Raw genomic sequence first — 23,848 nt, 5'->3', positions numbered from 1 at the left:
ATTGATTGATTGATTGATTGATTGATTGATTGATTGACTGACTGACTGAATGTTAATGCACATTAACTAACTTGGTTGTGATTGGTCAGTGAGCCCAGTCCCGGAAAACACGCATGCAGCACGCTCTCATGTGCACCCTGAATGACAGGCTCACAGGGCCTGTCGTGGATTTTTTGACGGTCCTCCGGCCCACCGATGCGGCCGTCCACCGGGATTTGTCCCAGTGTGCCCGATGGCCAGTACATCACTGACCACAGCCGAAGGATTGGGGCAGGTAGTAGTACATTTAAGGAAGAAGGGACGTTGTTGTGGCCAGTCAGTAGACATGGCAGACAAAGGTCACAGAAGACCTACTATACCGCCAGAAACTACAGCATCAGTGGCCCAACTCAGGTTCAACCATGACATTTTTGAAGTGCCGAAACAACAGGAAAGGGCAGTTCTGTTTCATTTTGAATGGATCTCTGGGATTTGGAGGGGGTCAAACACCACTGCAGTTATAGGTGTAATATGTGAAAGAAAGTCTGCGCTAATGGTGTGAGATAGCGTCTCTTATTTCCAATGAAGTTGTAAGAATTTTCTCGTAGCAACTGGCAGCGCATGGTGGATCATCTGTCACTTGATTTAAAACAAAAATAAAGTTGATTTGCTTTTGAAATAAGTTAACTGACCTTACTATATTTAGATTTTATCACTTATATTAAGGAAAAACAAAGTTTGAACACACAAAACTGAACGGACTAGTTGTGAAAATTGTAACTATGTTACTCACGGTTGATGTGGGCAGTTGGTACTAAGAAGCAAACACTTTGATCACAAACTGAAGTTATGAAATTGTAACATAACCAGTGATATATAAATGAATTGAAAATGCAACACACACACACACACACATACTATTGCAACTCATGTCAAGAGGTTCCTCCTGTGACGCACTAAGGATGACGCATTGATTTTTTTGTGCAACATACACACTAAAAACACATTCACACGCCATGACAAATGTACATCCACAAGCACAAATGAGCACACACAATTGCACATGTAAATAAAGACAACACATGCAACAAAAGAACAGGGAACAAGCCTCGATGTTCCTCTTTTCTGCGCCTCTTTGTTTTAAAGTATAAACAAACACACGTGCACACATTTTCTATAGGCACATTTCCTACTTGCACACGGTTTGTGTTTAATTTTCTTACTTTAAGAAATGAAGCAGTATACAGAGGATTATTAAGGTTACAAACTGGATAATATACCCCTCTTTTTAATAATCTGCCTTCACCCCTTTGCCCTTGTTCCTCTTCCTCTCAGCATTTGTTCTCATCACCCGTATTGACCTTAACCCTTTCTCCAGTGTTTCCCACACATAAGCGTCACCCAGGCGGGCCACCAAGGTATTTTGGGAGTCCCAGTTTAACAATATTCTATTTCTTTTTCAATCCATCCAAGGAAACTACGCCATCCGCGATCACTTTACTTGAGGACACTCTCCCCTCGCTCTACCCCTGCTTGTCCCTGTTCACTTTGCTTATGCACGCTCAACATGCGTGAGAAGAGGATGTGCACATTCGCACATGCTCTGCAGAGGAACAGCAAGTCTAAAGACTATTTAGACTGCAGTGTCCTCAAACAGTACGTCATACCTTTCAGTGACCATTTCATCCTGCTTGTAAAAATCCTCCTCATTTGTTGGTATGTCCTTTCCCGAGCTGCATACACTACAACTAGTGCAAGAGCAGTAAAGGCAATCTGCTGTTTAAAGCAGATTTGTCTCAGAACTAATTATTACCCTGCCAGTCAGTATGGCGATTACGATGACTATCAGCCCTGAATGGTCGAACGGCAAGTCTGCAACTGGCTGCCATATGGAGCAACCATTGACAAATGATATGCAGATGCAATGCATTATGGGGCAAAAGCTGTCTTTTTGGCAAAATCAACAGCATATTAAATTCTTGCTAAACTATCCATCCATCCATTATCCAAACTTCATATCCTACACAGGGTCGTGGGGATGCTGGAGCCCATCCAATGGGTCAGTCATTGGGTGGCAGGTGGGGATACACCCTGGACAGGCCGCCAGTCCATCTTTCCAAACTAGTATACTGTATATCACTGTACCGTATAACACTTCTCATGGACTCAAAATCTGCATAATGTGAACGCATCGAGTTCTGGTGTCACTATGAGAAGGCTGGGTAGTGTGCAGTTTTCGGACATTAGCGGAAATATTGTGGGGTTTTTGCAAAGCACTCATTGCTGACTGTGTAATTATTTTGGGACTATGGTAGTCGCTTCTAATTCCATGAAAGAAAGCATGCCCTCGTATAATGTTAGCCACAGCAACTACCCCAGAAACCCTTTTTTTTTAAACTTTGTCTTTTTTTAACTTACAAAAATGAGGTCAACACTTGTTTACAACCAACTGATGAAGCAAGGGCCGCTAAGAAGTACAGTTGAAAAGGCATATTAGAGAAGCGTGCTTGACTCATTAGATACTTTTCCTCTAACTACAGCTTTACATCTGTCACTGCTGTGACACTGAGGCCATATATTTTAGGCTCCATAAACAAATAAGTCTTCTCATGCCAAAAGTTTCTCTTTCTTTCATTTCTTTTGATCCACTTACTGGAAGTGATTGAAGTGAATGAGCTTGAGCTCTGCTTTCCTCTCTCTCTGATTTCCCCAGGCTCCACTCAGGTTTTTGACAGGGAGGAAAAATATTAAGGGGATGATGCAACATGCAGAAATGTTGCCGTGGTAACAGCAGCCAAGAGGAAATACACTCTTAGTGCCTGCCACTGATGTTAGGCAAATAAACACTGCTCACCCCCTACAATCCGGCCTGTCACACTGAAATGAGCTAAACTGATTCATGGGGCTTTCACTGGGTACTTGGATGGCACAACAGGCTACTGGCTGCTGTGTAATACGCTGGCATCCCAATTCAGAGGTTCATGGTTTGAGCCCCCAGCTCGGCCAAGCGACGCGGGGAGCATAATTGGCAAAGAGCAGACAGTCCATAGAGGTAATATGTCCTGCCATTGAGATTAATGACCACTTACAGGTGACAGGGTGCATGTACAGCTATGAGTGGCTCTGGAGAAAATATAGCCAGCTTCCACATGTGTTACTTTCCCCAGGACAAACCTGCAGCTGGCTGTTAAAAAGTAGCAGTCAGCTGTTGGAAAACACAAGTGGAAAGCTAGTCACTTCCCTAGCCACCATGGGGATTGTGCAATGGGGAGACTATGGATCAATAGAGAATTGAGATGGGGGGGTGTCAAAATCAAGGAGCTTTCCAACCAAATGCCCAGACTCCATCCCTTCTGGGTTAAACCTATTTCTGTCTCTGGGTGGCAGGTTCAATTCAGCTTGGCTGCCCCATTCAACCTTTGAACTTTTGTGCAGGGCACGGTGTTGCGATACCACATGTTCAATAGAAAAGAGGAGGAGACCACATAAGGACAAAGGTGGGGAAACGAAAAAAAGGTCTGATTCTGGTAATCTTGTTTTTTTTTAATTTCTCAAACTTTATAACCAAATACTAAAATGAATTGAGGCATTGGGAGAAAAACGGTTACCTGGAAGCATATTTCTAATCAAGTGGGAATAATAGGTGTGTTGAAAAATGCAGATTAGTAAACTATGGAATATATATATTAATTTAATTTCCTTTTCCACAACGATGTTTCATTAAATTTCAAGTTTTTTTTTCCTTTTTCTCCCCAGTTATACTTGGTCAATTACCCCACTCTTCCAAGCCATTCCGGTTGCTGCTCCACCCCGTCTGCTGATCCGGGGAGGGCTGCAGACTACGTCTCTTCCGATACATGTGGAGTCGCCAGTCGCTTCTTTTCACTTGGCAGTGAGGAGTTTCACCAGGGGGACGTAGCGTGTGGGAGGATCACACAATTCTCCCCAGTTCCCCCTCCCCCCGAACAGGTGTCCCGACCAACCAGAGTAGGCGCTAGTGCAACAACTAGGACACATACCCAGAATAGATGCACTAAAGTTATTCAATGATCAGTGCCTATCCATCCTCGACCAAACTGCACCATGTAAAACTAAGAAACAAAAATTAAATAACCTCCCCTGGCTGAATGATCACACCTGTGCCCTTAGAAGACTTTGTAGAAAAACAGAACGGCAATGGAAGGTCAACAAGTCCGAATTTGCACATAACACCCTTAAAAACCAAATGTTAATTTACCAGAAGGCAGTTAAGGATGCGAGATCAGCATACTTCTCTGAATTAATACTGAGAAATAACCACAATCCTAAAGTTCTCTTCAGGGTAATTGATTCTGACATTAATGGTCCCTCCACTTCTCTTTTTGAACCTGATGTTGAGTTGTCCGAAAAATTTCTCATTCATTTTGTAAACAAGGTGGAGAATATTAGGTCCCAAATCCAGTCAGGCTCTTTCCGTTCCATTCCCCATGTTAATTCTGCCTCTTTCACCCAATTTCAACCAATTACAATTTCAGTGTTGGAGACTACAGTCTCCAATATGAGCTCCTCCTCCTGCATCTTAGACATCATTCCCACTAAGTTACTCAAGGAGGTATTTTCCACTGTCAGTTCTTTTGGATAGAAGTGCTGCCTTTGACATGGTTGATCACAACATCCTCCTACATTGCTTAGAGACTCGGGTTGGCATCAGGGGCTCGGCTCTTTACTTATTACGTTCTTACCTCACCAACAGAACTTTTTCTGTTGTTCTGGGTAACTCTACCTCCTCGGTGGCTCAGTTGAGTTGGTGTCCCTCAAGGTTCAGTTCTTGGTCCCCTTCTCTTCTCTATATAGTACATGCTACCCTTGGCCAGGTCATTCAGAATCACAATGTGCTCTACCATTTTTATGCTGACAACACTCAGTTATACATGCCACTAAAACCCACAGATCCTAGCGCCCTATTAAATCTCACAACTTGCCTCACTGACATTAAATCCTGGATGTCCAAAAATGTTCTCAAATTTAATGATGATAAGTCTGAGGTCACTCTGTTCAGTCCTGAAAATTCCATCAGCCCGTTTGCTACTAATCTTGGTGGTCTGTCAGGTAGTCTTAAGCAGGTTGCTATGAATCTTGGGGTTATATCTGATACTAACCTCAGTTTTGACAATCAAATTAAACATGTTGTTCAGTTATGCTTTTTCCAGCTCAAGCTAATCTCCAAAATTAGGTCATTTTTATTAATTGCCGATTTGCAAAAAGTTGTACACGCTTTTATCTTTTCTCGGCTCGACTACTGTAATGCACTTTATTCTGGTATCAGCAAGGGCTCCCTCCACCGTCTGCAGTATGTACTAAATGCCGCTGCTCTGCTCATTACCGGGACAAGGAGGCATAACCATATCACTCCTGTGCTTGCCTCCCTTCACTGGCTCCCTGTTATATTTCAAATTGAATTTAAAATTTTACTGCTCACTTTAAGGCTTTAAATGGTCTTGCTCCTTCATATATTTGTGATTTATTGACTTGGTATGTCCCCCCTCGACCATTAAGGTCTGCAGATGGAGCCCTGCTAGTTATTCCCAGGTTTCGGTTGATTACAAAGGGCGATTGGGCTTTTGCTGTTAGAGCCCCCACACTATGGAACTCTTCCTGCTGAGCTAAGACGAACTAAGTCTCTAGCTTCTTTTAAATCTCATCTCAAAACTTTTCTTTTTATGAAAGCTTTGTTTTTATTTTTACTGTTTTTATTTTTTCCCCTTTTTGATCTTACTCTTATTCTTGCCTTGTCTGGTTTTATCTGGGGGGTTTTTTGTGAAGCATTTTGTAACACTGTTTTAGAAAAGTGCTCTATATATATATATATATATATATATATATATATATATATATATATATATATATATATATCTCCATCCATTATCTTAACCGCTTATCCTGCTCTCAGGGTCGCGGGGATGCTGGAACCTATTCCAGCAGTCACTCGGTGGCAGGCGGGGAGACACCCTGGACAGGCCGCTAGGTCATATATATAAGTATTATTATTATCCGGCTTCCCACCCATAGACACGGCCAATTGTGTCTTTAGGGACACCTGACCAAGCCAGAGGTAACACGGGGATTTGAACAGGCGATCCCCATGTCGGTAGGCAATGGAATAGACCACTATGCTACCCAGACACCCTTCATGCCTCTAAGTTTTGTTAAGTTTTCTCTCATGAAATAATATTTTTACGTTTGACTCTTTGGTGTCACAGTTCACCATTCCATGTGTGCATGTCTTTGTTGGTGAGGGTCACCAGTGGGCATCCCTACATTAATGGGGTCACGACCCAAGAAGGTTAGGAAACACTATCTGAATTACTTACTAAACAAAAAGTCAGTAAGTAAATTAGTCACTCAGTCAAGTTTTCTCATCCGGCCAGTCAGTAATCTAGGAGCACATTCAATCAGCGAAACAATCTGTAAGTCTGAAGGTAATCGAGACAAATCCAGGGTTGAATATAAAACAGAACAAAACAAAGACTTCCTAACACATAACACAAGGAATATATGAATGCGAAAAGCCCATTAACACAATAATAAGCTGCTTGATAATTTGCTGGCAAAAAAACTCCTAGTCCGTCAATCAGTCAATTTAATGAATGAGCTAGACAGCAACAGCGGTTAAGTCAGTCCTCTCATCTGTATTCAGTCAGGAAGCCAACCTGGCAGCCAGTTCGATTCTTAATACTTCTCAGCTAGGCAGAAGTAAATCATTCTTACTACTACAACATCTGACAAATTAACACCCCGTTCTTTCCTAAAAAGGCAGTTCAGCCTGCTCAGCAAATATATTGAATCAGCCTGTCTGTGGGATAGTGTGAGAAATAAACCGCCGTTTCGATTAAACTCCTGCTTTTTAACACAAGGGTGATTTAGTTATAGCTTCTATGGTTATGATCTTATCTAACCAGCAGCTTTGATTTAAAAACATGTGGGTTGTCAATCTCACTTTCATACTCATATTCTCTCTCTCGCTCTCCCTTTTTCCATCTAGGGAAGTTCAAATCTGTGCAGAAGGTGTACAGTTTCAGTGATGCGCAATCCGTGAATAAATCGTTCAGAAACATCGGCTCTTTTAAAACGACTGGCGCTGGAACGTGTCAAACTTTCAGCTGGTGCATGCACTCACAGCAGACCCCACCACAAATCGAAAGGTAGGTGACCCTGGAGATGCTGTACCGAGTCGACAGATTCGAGTGACTCAAGAACATGAATGAACAAGCACGGGCCTTAAGCATGCCCATCTCTGCAACGAGCTGACTTTTCTCCAACAGGTCACAACCACATTTGATATGAATCGGTCAGTGAGGCGAATGAATGAACCAAGAGTGCGCAGTTCAGTCACTCGCTGACTTGGCGCTAGCTACAAGAGCATACGGTTAGTTGCTCACAAAGCGAACCAATAAAATGAGCTCACTCAAGACATGTAGTTGGGTTTAGCTGTGACGCGGTGCTTAGCCGATCATTGTAGTGGAGTGGGACCAGCTTCTCCAAATTAGCCTAATTAACTCAGGATGGATTAAATTGTGTCCACGGAGACATGGGGCTAATGAGACATTGTCGTGTTTTAATCTGTTGAGCCCTCAACCACCCAGTGGCGCCCCCAAGGGGTGGCCACGGCCACCCTGATACTATCCCTGGCACCCCCGCTGGCCCCCCCAGCCACGCATATGCTTTGTTTTTCATTTTTGGACATATACAATATAACAATGAATCGTCTAACACGGTACAATATATACAGATACATAACACATTAAAACAGAATTGTTGTGGAACTCAAAATGTTAACTGTACCGGTATTAAGTCTATGCACATCAGATATTTAGTAACATTAACTGTAAGAAAATAAGAAACCAAAGTATTTCAGTATGCGATTCCTTAACTCTCATATTGACAGTTTTCAACTAGCCTATACAGTTTACTACAACAGCATAACAGAATTCCTGAAATTCAGTCATGGCTTTAGGTTTTGGTGTGCCACCCCAAGATTTTCAGTGGCTCCATTTGGCCAGCCCTATGACAAATTTCTGGGGGTGCCACTGCAACCACCACCTTTGTCAGCATCTCTGAATCTTGGCTTACCACAGCCAAGATTCAGAGATGGCACACGCCTTGCCACACAGCCATATTGGATTCATTCGTCAGATGAGTGGCGGTGATAAGCCTGTGTGCCATCATCACAGTTAAATTAATTTGGGGGTTGACTGCCTTGCTCTATGGCTAATCAACAGCAGTCGCTGAGGGGAAAGCTTTTTTCAATTACTTTCTCCTCTCAGGCTATCCTTGCTTCTTTGGGAAGTAGCCATGTCTGATCACAAGCCAGCATTGTCTAATTGTAAGACAATAGCCAGACCTCTATATTTTCCTCTCTTGCTTTTTCACAATCACACACACCCACAACCTTAAGGTCCTACCTCTTACCCTGTGAATGTGCGCGTTATTAAAATGATCTCCAATCTGTCGAAGCTGTCGTCCAACCAGAATCTCTGCATCCATGTCTTGTGCTGCGTTTTGCGATCTGGAGGAGCCGGTGAGAGGCAGGTTTGAAGGACTGCCTGAAATAAAGTGGAAAAAAAGAAACTTATCAGCCATTTCACTATGAAAATGAGTTGACTGATAAGATATAAAAATAGGAAAACACCAAAGGAGGATAATTGAAAAGTGAAAACATGAACAAAACGCAAAAAAGAAAGCAACATTTCGCATATACATTGGATCGATGAAATTATAAGAAAACCCCAAGAGGCATATTAAAACGTGTTAGCTCAAGAACAAATCAGAGCTTTGCCTTAAATGGGAGACTACCCTTAAAATGTCATAAGGTTACTGCAACTTAGCCTTCGTCTTTTGTTCAGATTGCATGCAGAATGGTACATTGGAAACGGCACTGGCATTAACGTGTGTGTGTGTGTGTGTCATCAGCAGGATGAGGAACAGGAGGCGAGAAGTCCCAGGTAGGGTTTTTGTCTTCTGTGCCAGTATGCCAGTTAGGTGAGTGTATGTGTATGTGTATGCATGCGGTTAATCACTGAATATACAGTATGAAATACAGTATGACTATGAAAGACTAGACACTCGTACCAATCTCTGCATATGACTCATACGAGGCGTTATGAAACCTAGGCATATTATTTCTCACATCCTCCAATATTGAATGAGACAGTATAGGGTACAGTCTCCAGTTCAAGGAAGCACAGTCAAGCAGACTCTTTTTGCCTCAACAGAAGTTTGTCTCCCTGTCACCTAAAAAGGGATATTTGCTTCAACTATTGACACTATTTTGCTTGTGGGTACTCCTTGGGAGATGTTTAACTTACTTAGAACCCAGATCTCATGAAAACACTGTCTGGCATCATTTAAAATCATACCGAGGAAGACTGCATTCGGCACGTAAGTATTGAGAATCTCAGTGGGTTTCAACACAGTCCAATGGAGCAATCGCTTAAGCCTTCCAAAACTAATGAAACATCTCCTTTTTTGAAAACGGAAAGATCATGGTACAGTCACACATCTCTTCATTTATTTAAAGTGTATTAATATGTTTTGAATAGGAGCAATATTGATTTGAAACAGCTTTTTGCAGTTGACGCAGTGTATCCCAACCATCTGCAGACTGTCATTCATATAGCAAGAAAAACAGATTTGCAGAACTGCAAAATAAAGTAAGTTTATCTTGATGGAGAGCATGGTTTGCAACCCTAACCCTAACCCTAACCCATTTTAAGACATAGCTGACCGTATTGAGCTTCTCATTTTAAAAAAGACTATATACCATGGTTTTTGAAGAGCCAAACGATGGCCATTGGTCTGTGATGGAGCCAACGAGAAGATTCAACAAATTTGTAAGTTTCTCAATGCTGAAGTGATCAGTGAATGTTTTTGCCTGTCTGATTCTAAATGATGCCTGACAACATTTAAATGAGGTCTAGGTTAAAACAAAATGGACCTTTTCTTTAAGTTTGTTTATATTTAGAAGTATTTTATTTTTGTATCCTCCTTGCAGTTCTGCATAATTAGGATTTGCCATACACGATGTGGCACAACTCCATGGACGCTCATCAAAATAGAAAAAAAAGACTGTCGTAGAGCTGAACACAGGTGGTGAAAAACAAATCTTACTGTTCATTATGACATCTATGAAGACAGACTGTGCATGTATCATTTGGAACTGAGAAATGCAAGGCAGTCCTACTTCTCTGACATCGTTGCCAAAAACAATAATAATTTACATGCTTTATTTGCTACTGTCGACAGGCTAACAAACACAAATCCTCCTGTGGCAATAGCCTCTGAATTTCTATCTACCGGGGCCTACAATGAATTTGCCTCCTTCTTCAATGACAAAATTCAGAAAATTAGACAGGCAGTCAGTGCCTTCGTACTAGGTGCAGGGTATGAGTTGTCCCTGTGTTCACCTAAAATCAATTCAAATAGCATGACACAATTTGATCCCATCAACCATATAAACTTGGAGGACATAAAACATCTGAAATCCTCCTCCTGCTGCCTTGATAGTCTAGCAACAGGCTTTTTCAAAAATGTTTTGAATTGCATGGCCTCAGATCTTCTACAAATTGTCATCACATCTCTTCTCTCAGGTCTTTTCCCAACAGGCCCTGAAAACTGCAGTTATCAAGCCACTCTTAAAAAAGAATCATCTAGACACTTCATTAATGCACAATTATGGTCCATATCAAACCTCAGATTTCTAAGTAAAATCATTGAAAATGCCGTTTTCCAGCCGCTGAATAACATTTTGGCACTAATCCCCCATTTTGATGTCTTCCAGTCAGGACTTTGACCACACCACAGCACTGACACTGCTCTTGTTAAGGACTTAAATTACATCCACTTAAACACAGGCAGTGGCAGAATCTCAGTCCTGGTATTATTGGATCTCAGTGCTGCATTTGACACAGTCAACTACACCATATTACTAGACCAATTGGAAAATTGGTGGAACTTTCTGGCACAGAATTAAACTTATTTGAATCCTACTTAAAGGACATGGACTACTTTGCGTCTATAGGTCATTACAAATCTGAGCGTACAAAAAACATTAACTGTGGAGTTCTCCGTGGCTCCATTCTGGGGCCGCTTCTGTTTAACATCTATATGTTACCACTAGTTAAGTTTATGGAAAACAACAACATATGTTACCATAATTATGCAGAAGACACATAGATGTACATAACCATATCACCAGAGGACTATAATCCCATATAAGCACCGAGTAAGTGCACTGAACAAATCAATGATTGGATGTCTCAGAATTTCAGGTGAATTGGCCATACTAACTTGTCCCTTGGTGATAAAATGTGTGTGTCAGCCCTGTGATGGCCTGGCAGCCTGTCCAGGGCATCTCCCTGCCTGCCACCCAATGACTGCTTGGATAGGCTCCAGCATCCCCGTGACCCTGAGAGCAGGATAAGCGGTTTGGATAATGGATGGAAACAAAAATAAAACTGAATTGTTTTTAGAGCCAAGGAAGAACGATTAAAAGTCAGCACTCAGCCACAATCGCTAATGTTAAAAACCACAAAACAAGCCAGAAATCTTGGTGCAGTCATGGACTAAGACCTTAATTTCAATAGCCACATTGAGGCAATTACAAAGTCAGCCTACTATCACCTGAACAATATATCAAGAATTAAAGGATTTATGTCTCAGCAGGATTTGGAAAAACTTGTCCATGCATTTATCTTCAGTCGACTCGACTACTGTAATGGTGTCTTTACAGATCTCTAAAAAATCGATGAAACAGCTGCAGCTGATTCAGAACACTGCTGCGTAAGTCCTTACTAAGACAAAAAAGAAAAAAGAAAAGTGGATTACATCACTCCAGTTCTGAGGTCATTACACTGGCTTCTTGTTCATCACAGAATTGATTTTAAGACTCTGCTCGTGATTTAGAAAGCACATAGCAAGTTTCAAAAGCCTAGACACAAAGACGGTCTCTCAAAACTCTCTCCACTTTGTAGTTTTCAAAAAAAAAAAAATCAAAACTATATCAGATAAAACTTTCATAACTACTCTGGAGAAACTGTATCTTTGAAACAGCAACATAAAGATGAGGCATAACACAAGCATATAATAATGGAGTTCACAATGCAACAAGTACTGACGCTACATGTAAAAAGAGCTTATACAGAAAGTATAGAAACAGGAACATGTAATTTGTCAAATTCCTCTTCTATATATAGATTTATGTATAGAAGAGGAATATATACATATATACATATTCCTATACATACATACATACATACATACATGCATGCATATGTATATATAGGAATATATACATGTTCATAATGAATATATACATATTATTTCTATACATACATTTATTTTTTGCAAACTTGTCATAATTCCTCAGACATAAATACTATAAAATATTTTGCTATTAAAGACTTTATTGACATACTAATTTCTCCATAGCGCTCAAGCATTCAATAAACAAAGAACATCAACCCTAAATACATACTGATATCATTTTCAATATATAATTACCATTTTACTATATATACACTACCGTTCAAAAGTTTGGGATCACATTGAAATGTCCATATTTTTGAAGGAAAAGCACTGTACTTTTCAATGAAGATAACTTTAAACTAGTCTTAACTTTAAAGAAATACACTCTATACATTGCTAATGTGGTAAATGACTATTCTAGCTGCAAATGTCTGGTTTTTGGTGCAATATCTACATAGGTGTATAGAGGCCCATTTCAAGCAACTATCACTCCAGTGTTCTAATGGTACAATGTGTTTGCTCATTGGCTCAGAAGGCTAATTGATGATTAGAAAACCCTTGTGCAATCATATTCACACAACCTAAAACAGTTTAGCTCGTTACAGAAGCTACAAAACTGACCTTCCTTTGAGCAGATTGAGTTGCTGGAGCATCACATTTGTGGGGTCAATTAAACGCTCAAAATGGCCAGAAAAAGAGAACTTTCATCTAAAACTCGACAGTCTATTCTTGTTCTTAGAAATGAAGGCTATTCCATGAGAGAAATTGCTAAGAAATTGAAGATTTCCTACACCGGTGTGTACTACTCCCTTCAGAGGACAGCACAAACAGGCTCTAACCAGAGTAGAAAAAGAAGTGGGAGGCCGCGTTGCACAACTGAGCAAGAAGATAAGTACATTAGAGTCTCTAGTTTGAGAAACAGACGCCTCACAGGTCCCCAACTGGCATCTTCATTAAATAGTACCCGCAAAACACCAGTGTCAACATCTACAGTGAAGAGGCGGCTGCGGGATTCTGGGCTTCAGGGCAGAGTGGCAAAGAAAAAGCCATATCTGAGACTGACCAATAAAAGAAAAAGATTAAGATGGGCAAAAGAACACAGACATTGGACAGAGGAAGACTGGAAAAAAGTGTTGTGGACGGATGAATCCAAGTTTGAGGTGTTTGGATCACAAAGAAGAACGTTTGTGAGACGCAGAACAAATGAAAAGATGCTGGAAGAATGCCTGACGCCATCTGTTAAGCATGGTGGAGGTAATGTGATGGTCTGGGGTTGCTTTGGTGCTGGTAAGGTGGGAGATTTGTACAGGGTAAAAGGGATTCTGAATAAGGAAGGCTATCACTCCATTTTGCAACGCCATGCCATACCCAGTGGACAGCGCTTGATTGGAGCCAATTTCATCCTACAACAGGACAATGACACTAAACACACCTCCAAATTGTGCAAGAACTATTTAGAGCAGAAGCAGGCAGCTGGTATTCTATCGGTAATGGAGTGGCCAGCGCAGTCACCAGATCTGAACCCCATTGAGCTGTTGTGGGAGCAGCTTGACCGTATGGTACGCAAGAAGTGCCCATCCAACCAATCCAACTTGTGGGAGCTGCTTCTGGAAGCGTGGGGTGCAATTTCTCCAGATTACCTCAACAAATTAACAGCTAGAATGCCAAAGGTCTGCAATGCTGTAATTGCTGCAAATGGAGGATTCTTTGACGAAAGCAAAGTTTGATGTAAAAAAAATCTTATTTCAAATACAAATCATTATTTCTAACCTTGTCAATGTCTTGACTCTATTTTCTATTCATTTCACAACATATGGTGGTGAATAAGTGTGACTTTTCATGGAAAACACAAAATTGTTTGGGTGATCCCAAACTTTTGAACGGTAGTGTGTATATATATATATATATATATATATATATATATATAATCATTATTATTATTACTATTATTATTACATATTCTGCTCCTCATTTGTTGAGCACCTTTATCAATACCATTGAAGGTTTCTGGGGAGAAAAAACGCTATATATATATATATATATATGTACTTTTTTGTTACATCTACAGGTCACAGTGTGCAATGCACCAAGTGAAGTTATCAGTAATGTGAAACGTTAACAAAATAAGTAAATAAATGAATACAATCTGATACTGATTCTATGAGATACAACACATTTACATCTAATACATGAAGTAGTCAGAAGTTTCCCTGTGGCTCAGTCAGTTAGGCGCCTACTATGTAGGTTCAGACCTAATCATAGCGTCCCTGTTTCCTGTTTATCTCTACAGTTCTACAAATTAAATACCCCCCCAAGAAAAAAAAAATCTAAAACAAAAAACAAAAAAAACCCCCAAAAAACAAAAAGCTAAAGTAGATGTCGTTTCTCCGACTTGGTCCTTAGTTTAACCTGTTATGGTGGCTTAAAGACAACAGGGGATGTTTTCATCTGCTACTTTGATAAGAGCTGTAATTGTAGTGACTTAGTGCTGCAACAGCTCAAACACTATGAGGTGATAAGCATGCTCCCCAAGCTCCCTCGCTCTAACTCTCTCTCTTCTATCTCTCCATCTATTTCACTCACTCACACACAAACAGGCCAAGTGCACAGAGGCGCACACTTTGGCATGCCTGAACTCACACATACAGCAAAGCACAGGCATGCAAATATATATACTTCCTAAAAAAAAAAAAAAACACACACACACGTATAGTATACATGCTCAACAATCTGTTTATAGCAGTAAAGCTATTTAACTGTTACGTAACTTTTTTGTCTTGTATATTTCTGAAAAAAACAAATTTTCCAAGCGCATCAAAGTTGTTGCAAAAGAAGAGGCCAGGTGACAGTGTGTGTGTTTGTGTGTGTTTATCTCTCCTATCTTGTGGTTCAGTTCATGAACACAGTGAATGAGAGGCAGAGGGTCTGTCTGTACCTGACAAAAGACCTGTATGACTATTTTGACTGGTGCAACACACACATACACGCAAATACTCATACATATAGTAACAGTAATATACAGGTGCGCTCACACACACACTGAGAGTCACATTATCACATGTTGCACACACTCATACACACATACACACACACACCTATTTTGTGGTTGTATTGTACTTAGTGTGCACTCAGACACAGTCAGCTACAGTGACGTACATGAACAGGTTTATGCTGAATGCTGAGTGACTGAAGGATGTGTGCGCATGCAGTCCACACAGACACGCATATATGCACGTGCACGTGAATGTGTTGTGACTGGCGGAGGCTCCCGCTGCAGTGAGAGAAAACAGAAGAGATTAGCCGCACAGCCCGGCCAATCACTGCTATTATGTCGTGACATTTGGTTTGTTTGAGGTTCCACAGTCACTTAGTTTCCAGAAACCGCCTGAAGGTAAAACCACGCGTATAAAGGGTTGAGGTAACAGCACATTTAATGATAGAAGGTGTTGTAATTAAAAACGCTTTTTACGTGTGAAGCAAGAAATCCTAAAAATGCACCCAAAATTTTGAAAATTGGGTCATAAATTGTTAATTGATTTAAAAGAGGTTATTTGGGGCGTCCGGGTAGCATGGCGGTCTATACCGTTTTCTACCAACACGGGGATCGCCTGTTCGAACCCCCATGTTACCTTGGTCGGGCGCCCCGACAGACACAATTGGCCGTGTCTGCGGGTGGGAAGCCGGATGTGGGTATGTGTTCTGGTCGCTGTACTAGCGCCTCCTCTGGTCGGTTGAGGTGCCTGTTCAGGGGGCGGGGGAGGGATAGCGTGATCCTCCCACGTGCTACGTCCCCCTGGGGAAACTCCTCACTGTCAGGTGAAAAGAAGCGGCCGGCGACTCCACATGTATGGGAGGAGGCGTGTGGTAGTCTGCAGCCCTCCCCGGATCGGCAGAGGGGGTGGAGCAGCGACGGGGACGGCTCGCAAGAGTGGGGTAATTGGCCAGATATCATTGGGGGGGGGGGAAATGAAAAAATTAAAAAGTTATTTGATTAAAACTGGTAACTTTTTATTGCTGCCATCCCCCGTCGACGTTAAAATATGTGGTCCTGACGACGCAGAATGAGGAAAGAAAAGGTAAAAAAGCAAAAAGCAAAATTCCATGTGAATCAACTGCAGGTGATGGCCGGTGTCCAATCTGTTTCAGACGCTGATATTCATCAGGGCGGTTTATCGTCTCAAGGCGGAAATTCGTCGCTCACTGAACCGCCTTCCATGGGCAGGCAAGGGGGCGGGGCCTTTTAAACTGCGCACGCGTCGTTTACTGTCAACGCATCCGTCGTCATTATTGCTGTAAATGAGTTCGCGTCGTCAAACATGCCCAGTGCAAAACCGCTGGTGAAAATGCCCTGTTTTTTCCCCCATCCGCATTCCGAGAACTCTGTCTCTGATTGGCTAGTACTCGTTGCCTCCGTTGGTTAGGTTGGTTAAGGTTAGGGTGGGGTTAGGGATAGGGTTAGCCAATCAGAGATAGAGTAGGGGCGGGTCTTCCCGGAAATCCAGGTGGGAAAAATAACGCGGTGAAATGCACCCGGCCTCCATTGCCACATTAGGACACACACGGGCGAACACAATTTATTTGTACATGACATGTCAGTAGTTCCTTTACTTAAACGGGACGAAGCTAAGAGGTTTTATGACCATACAAATGCAGCAGTCCAGTATACAGAGAACATGGTGTTGGTATATTTCTGCTGTATCAAGGTGTTAACAGTGAACAACATCTCACAAGTCAGATTTCTGGTATGTGAAAACCTGCTTGGCGAACAAAACCAGACTCCGGTCCTGAAATGTTGCACAGTCACACGTTGGGCATGAGGGTTTCCAAAAGTATTTCATCCGTTTGTGTTCTGACACACGACAGAGGGGGAAGTCCTCACTTTTTTTGGGTGTCTGGGCTTTTTTTTTTTTGATGTTTTTTTTACTTCTTTATTTATTTACTCCATCCTAGCACTGGAAGATGCAGGGTGGAAACTTGTGTGGGGATTCAGCGTGCGGACGTTTCTGCAGGACTCTCTCTCTCTCTCTGGGCACAGAAAGACTTCAGCTGAAAACAAATTCATCTGGAAATTTATTCAGGTTTTACATACTTACATAACATGAAGAGGAGCCATTGAAGCACCTCCCTTAAGTTCTGCTTCTTACTAAAAAAAAAAAAAAAGAAAGAAAGAAAAAGAAAGAAAGCGTTGCCCGATGGGCATTCTCTTAAATTGCAGGGTGACTTGGAAATACCCTTTATTTGCAGAAATATACATGGTGAGTTTAACGGTGACAAAGCTGTTGCCCTGACCTTATTTTTTTCCAACAGGAACATCTTGTCACCAACAAACATCTGAATCGGTTTTTATTAGCCGTGTCTCTCTTTATTGCATGCCGTGTTGCCAAACAACATAGCCCAAAAGCTTATCGAGTTTATATTTACTTTGACCAGGCTGACAGCTCTGCCCACCGGCCGGCCTTGTCTTGGTTGCTGTGCAACATAATGAGAACAGCAGCCTGCAGCATCGCAGCAAGCTGCCTCTGTGCAGAAACCCAAGTCGCTTTGACATTGAGGCCTTTTACGTGAGAAGTCAACAACACCCTCGGTGCCACAGCCGTGTCAGCACACAGGTTGCTCTCGGTGACGAGCTCAGTTCATGGTGTTTTCCTTCTCTCGTCCCTTGATGTTACCAAAAAACAAACAACAACAACACTTCTTTGAAAATAACTTCCATGCTTCTGAAACGGTTCTTAAAACAGTAACTCTGTCTCCACAGATGATGACTACGACAACACCCCTGCCCCGCACTTATTGTATTGTGTTGGTCCTGGAGGTTTAGCATCTGTTGTGTTTTTTTTATAACTCGTGTGTGCGTGTGTGTCTGTCTGTCTGTGTGTACATGTTTGTGTGTGTCTGTGTGTGTGCGCGTGTGTCTGTGTCTGCATGCCCCTGTGTGTCTGTGTGCGTGTGTGTGCATGTCTGTGTGTGCGCATGTGTGCGTGTCTGTCTGTGTGCGTGTGTCTGTGTGCGTGTGTCTGTGTGCGTGTGCATGTGTCTGCATGTCCCTGTGTGTGTTTGTGTACATGTCTGTGTGTGTGCATGTGTGTGTGCATGTCTGTGTGTGCAAGTGTCTATGTGTGTGTGCGTGTCTGTACATGTGTCTATGTGTGTGTGCATGTGTGTGTGTGTCTGTGTGCATGTCTGTGTGTGTGTGTGTGTGTGCATGTGTCTGTGTGTGTGTGTGGATGTGCATGTGTCTATGTGTGTGTGTGCGTGTTTGTGTGTGTATGAGAGAGGAGCAGAGAAGGGGGGGTGCACCCTTGTGTGCACATGCATACGTGTGCTGTATAAAGGCAGTGGCGTTGGTAATCTTTTCGGTGCAAGTCGATCGTAAATCTGACTTGAGTTGACTTGAGTGAGTCAGCTCAAGTCAAATCAGAATCAGAATCAGAGTACTTTATTCATCCCCGAAGGGAAATTAGACACTCACGCTCTAGTACAGAAAACAAAAACAAACTAAAAACTAACAAGATACACGATAACAAGAAAATAGAAACAAATAGAAACAAGAAAAATAGAAACAAATAGAAGCAAAAGATAATAAGAAATAAGAGCAAAATCTATAACAAGTCTATTTGGGCAGAATGAGTCTATCACTGCAAGTACTCCTGTGCCCGGCCAGCATGTCACGGAGTGGGTTGGGAGACGTTGTCCATGATGACACATAACTTCAACAGCGTCCTCCTCTCAGAAACCGCCGCCAGAAAATCCAGTTCCACCCCCACAACGTCACCCGGCCTTGCGGCTCAGTTTATTGAGCCCGTTCGTGTCCGCTACCCTCAACCTGCTGCCCCGACACACAACCGCAAACGGGACAGCACTGGCCACCACAGACTCGCACCACATCCTCAGCACTGTCTGGCAGATGTTGAAGGACCTCGGCCTCCTCGAAAAGTAGAGACGGCTCTGTCCCTTCTTGTAGAGGGCGTCGGTGTTCTTAGCCCTTAAATATATCTTCAATTTATACGGAACCAGCCTGACTGCCTCAAAACGACTTCACAAACAAAGAACACGAGACGGAGCCAAAATAAACACATCCCTGACTTCAGGACGCAGGGCTGCTGCTCCCCTGGAGCTGCTCGCTGGTACGACACTACGGTTGCACTGGGCAGCTTCTGTGTGAGTGTGTGTGTCTGTGTGTGTGTGTGTAAATGTATATCAGCGTGAAGCAGGATGTTGCTGAACAAGAGCACGCATTCACGTTCAGGCTCAGGTTCTCTAAACACATTTCGTCCTACCGCTACCTTCTCAAACAAACAGTTACCAAGTCTTGATCGTGGTGGTAACAATGGATCATATCTGCCCCTACAACATGGTAGTACACTAACCATGTCATACCACATCGGGAGCACGGCGTCACAAATACACCAACGGTCGGACTTCATCTAAAACACCAGTACTGGGCCTCTGTTTGCTCTCTCTTTCTCATCGCATCTGAAAGGCGCGGCACCTAAACCCCTCAGCAAGAAGGCCCGACTGAAGACGCAGCAGGTGTATCGCAGCGATGATCCCCGTTGTTGGACACAAAAGCGCACTGCTAATACTTTGACGGTTACTCGCATGTTTGTTTTTAGCACAGAGTTAACATTTACAAGTAATCCAGGGACAAAACTCACCGGGCCAGACATAAGACAGCTTCGGTTTTGTTTGAACTAAATAAAGATCCACGTCACGTCCTCAAACCGGGCGACCTTTCTAGAACAACACAATCGAATTGAGAGGGATAAAAGAGAGCCACGACAAACGCATCAAGCCGTTTGACTCGGTTTTATGTTTGCTCTGTCGTACCACAACAGACAAATAAAGACATCATTATGTATAGTGTAATGGGGGGAGGGGGGTATATTGACTCCAATCTCCTTTCACGGCTCACACCATGCACCATAACCTCTGAACTTTCACTGAGACTGTGGAGAGGTCAACCAGGTATTCTTTACTACACTCCCTTTCACATTAAGTGTCAGGTCAGTGGCTGCACTTACTGCTTCCCCTATCAAAGGGGTAGTCCAGACATAGGGAACCGTGTGCCATGTGTGCCAAGAACATGCAGGACTTTGTTCCAACGATCACAACAACCAGATCATTTCACTGATTGGCACGCCTTATGCCTAAGAGGGCAGAATCACCTGGCACAGTGACTGCTGTGGAGGGAAAACCTGCACCCCTCCAGGTTTGCCTATGTCTGGCTGGTCAGCCCTGTGTGTGAGGATGACTGTGGGAGGTCGGCTGCTCACCGTGAAGATGGCCGGGCCACTGTGCTGCGGGCACTGCTCCGGGCGAGGCCGTGCGCTGCAGGGCGTGCATCATAACCTGACAGGAGGGGCTCGGCGTCTGCGTGGCCTTGTCCGCAACTTCTGGTCGGGGCAAAAACGGGGAGGACGGCACGGAGTCGGCGTCGAAAGAGGAATATCCGCTGGAAGAGCGAGAGAGGCTCCGGAAAACTGGCGCCCTGGACTGAAAGCCCTGTAAACTGGATGGAGGCAGGTAGTTTTTAGTTCCTGCCCGGGGCAGCGTGGATAACTGGAGCCCTGAGGCCGCCGCCGCCGCTGCAGAGGAGGAGCCGCCACCGGGACAGGGCTCACTGTTTTCGTTGACCGAATTTGAATGGAAGATTTCCGCAGATGCTTCGTCGCCGCTACCGCCGACGGGTACCAACTCCCCTCTGTCTCCCCCCCTCTCTACTGGGGACGCATCGTTAAACCAATTTGGTTGTCTGTTGAGAAGATACAGTGGCATAATTAGGTGTATTGTAACAGCAGGGCTGAACATATCAACTGCAACGACTGCGTTTTTGCGTGCCTTTCAAGTCCAAGGACACATAAAATGACTGCATCACATGATGGTATGGACGACCCCAGTCGAAAGCCTCATCTTTAGCAGTATTAGAGCCATTAAAGTGTAGGGCGACGGTGATAAACTGACTTAAGTGGAACAGTTCAACATCTGACATATAAGGACATGTGTGAAAGGTTCCCTGTTGTCCACACGTCAGCTTGGAGTATGCGTGATGCCGCACACTACCGTTCTCTCTCCCCCTCCCTCGCTCTCTCTCGCGCTCTCTCTCTCCCAGACCCCCAGTTCTTATCGGCTGCCGTCCCAACCACAAAAGTGTAGCCTAAACGTCAGTGTAATATGAAATATAGCACGACGCAACTTATTTTAGTCCAATTTAAACACGGCGCTTTCATATGTCAAAACATCATAAGTAACGTCAAAGTAACCAGCCTAACTCGCGAGTTAATAGACCTGTTATTGGCAACCCCTGAGTCGTGTCAACAACTGTTCCCCGTTAGTCCAGTCTAGTTTTCCTCTGCATGCCGGCTTACCCTGCGCGCCTCCCATTGTTTGTCAGAAGTTGCTGATTGCAGCATATTTCGCCTGACTTGCAGTGAGTGGAGTGAGAGAGAGAGAGAGAGAGAGAGAGAGAGAGAGAGAGAGAGAGAGAGAGAGAGAGAGAGAGGGGAAGAAAAAAAAAAGACTGGCATGAAAATTGCCAAGCAGCTGTAGTAACTGCGTCACACGCAGACTGTACACACGAACAGCTCCCATACGGGGCCAGAGGCAGCTAGCTTCCTTTTTCTCCGGACCACACGAAAAGTTCCCCCCGCGCGCCTGCACGGCCTCCCGGTGGTGAACGACCTGTAGTCACGTGTCTACTGTCGCACGTCCAGTAGCACGCAAACACACGACGGAACAAATGAGATGCGAGTACCGACGCGAGTACCGACACCCGAACTACCGACTTCTGCCGTTCAACTTAAAGCTCGGACGGGGCTGTCATGCTGCCGACGATGATTTCTTTTTTCAAACGCCTTCTCTTTTTTTATCGATCCTTTCTGCGGTGTATTGGTAGACTAGGTTTGCAAAATGGCAAAAAAGGCAAAAACAAAGAAAAAGGAAAAAAAGAAGAAAACAGACACATGCGGGTCTGCAGAAACACTACAAAGTGGCGCCGATGATCGCGGATGAAGCAGGACGCGGTCGCAGTGCAGAGCGCTCCGGTGCAAAACCATTAAACTTGACGCGGCGTCTTCGGCAACGTTACAAATCAGGGTTTTGTCGGGGGAGACTTCTTCGTTGTCGTGACGAACGGGCGTCCGGGGAAAGACAAGAGCCAGTGTGCGCACTGCGGCTCAAGTGAGAGAAGAAAAGGACGAAGTCAAGGAGCCGGCCCGCGGCTCTAATAGACGGCGACTGTAATTGCTAGGCGAGCGGTTCATTATCGCCACCCAAAGGATATCCCGCATAAATCGCGTGGGCATCCCCGCATAAATCGCGCGGGCCTGCCGTTTCCCCGCACAGTCACTTTAATGACCCAAATCGGCGGAAAGCGCGCGCGGACACCGTGTCGATAAAATGATCCCCAGGGAGGCGAGGCGCTATTCAGTAGCGTATCAAACTCTTAATAACATGTTACATAACGCGAAAATAAAATAAACCGACCCAATACCTAAATAAGTGTATTTATTTTCTGTATTTATTTTGTATACCGCTGCTAGATCGACCACCGGTGTGTTTGTAAAGGGCTGCAACGAATCCGTCCGCTTTTGCCGTCTTGTGCGGCTGACGTCTCGCCGAGACGCGTGCGGCTCGTTTACATCTGCGGCTCCGACAGCCGCGAGCGCGCGCCGGGGGTCGGCGGCCCGTGTTGCGTGTTCGGACCGCGGTACCAGGTGCGCGGCTTTCTCCACCTCCACGGAGCGGGTCGGCCCGGTACACCCGGCGCCACACGGTCTAGTGTCGTGAGTTCGACAGCGGGGACATCACATTTGAACGCGGGCGCTGTATGGTGAGGCGGCGGCCGTCGCGGCGCATCGTCTCGACCGGCTTTACGTGCAGGAGTCATAACAGTTTTCTGAAGTTTTCCAACTCACCTGGGTTTATCTGACATATCCAAAGCCGCGTCACTGGGGGGGCATAATGGGCAAAAACAAAAAACAAAAAAGATGCAAACGGCGAAAATATCCTCGGGCAAGCGTAATAATAATGATAATAATAATAATAATAATAATAATAACAATAAAAGCTTCTCTCAATAAACGTATAAAAATCCCGCAGTGTTCCCCCGTTTCACTAATCCGAACCCAACAATGAAAAGAATTAGTTGTTGTTCCGCCCCCGCGAAAGAAGAAATGCTCCTTATCAGAGAGTTGGATGAGGGGAAAAACACCGCTCTTTTGTTTCTGCTTCGCCAACGGGGCGCCGCGAGGACGTTTCCTGCCTGAAGCGGCGCTCCCTCCCCGCCGGACAGCGGAGGGAGGGCTTTTATAGGAGAGAGGACTTTTATAGGAGAGAGCCCGCCCACCTCCTTCGTAGGTGGGCGGGCTCTCTCTCTCTCTCTCTCTCTCTCTCTCTCTCTCTCTCTCTCTCTCTCTCTCGCTCTCTCTCTCTCTCTCTCTCTCTCTCTCTCTCTCTCTCTCTCTCTCTCTCTCTCTCTCTTCTCTCTCTCTCTCTCTCATCTCTTCTCTCTCTCTCTCTCTCTCTCTCTCTCTCTCTCTCTCTCTCTCTCTCTCTCTCTCTCGCCCATAACCCAGAGTTGTCAGTAAGT

General features: G+C 43.9%; 1 protein-coding gene across 1 annotated transcript in view; it reads right to left on the bottom strand.

The window, feature by feature from the left end:
* Positions 1-23,547, bottom strand: part of bcl2l11 (BCL2 like 11) — a 42,582-nt gene extending 19,035 nt beyond the window's left edge. The window contains exons 1-3 of the mRNA XM_056292012.1: positions 23,175-23,547; positions 20,535-21,013; positions 8,428-8,561 (exon numbers count right to left, since the gene is read on the bottom strand). Coding sequence (XP_056147987.1) covers positions 8,428-8,561; positions 20,535-21,013; positions 23,175-23,191 — 630 coding nt within the window. The 5' untranslated portion in view covers positions 23,192-23,547. The remainder of the gene's footprint in view (positions 1-8,427; positions 8,562-20,534; positions 21,014-23,174) is intronic.
* Positions 23,548-23,848: the final 301 nt, after the last annotated feature.

Source organism: Lampris incognitus, chromosome 13 (assembly GCF_029633865.1).
Source record: "Lampris incognitus isolate fLamInc1 chromosome 13, fLamInc1.hap2, whole genome shotgun sequence".
NCBI classification, from domain to species: Eukaryota; Metazoa; Chordata; class Actinopteri; order Lampriformes; family Lampridae; genus Lampris; species Lampris incognitus.
Note: the sequence above shows the minus strand (reverse complement) of the source record. Positions and strands in the feature narration are given on the sequence as shown.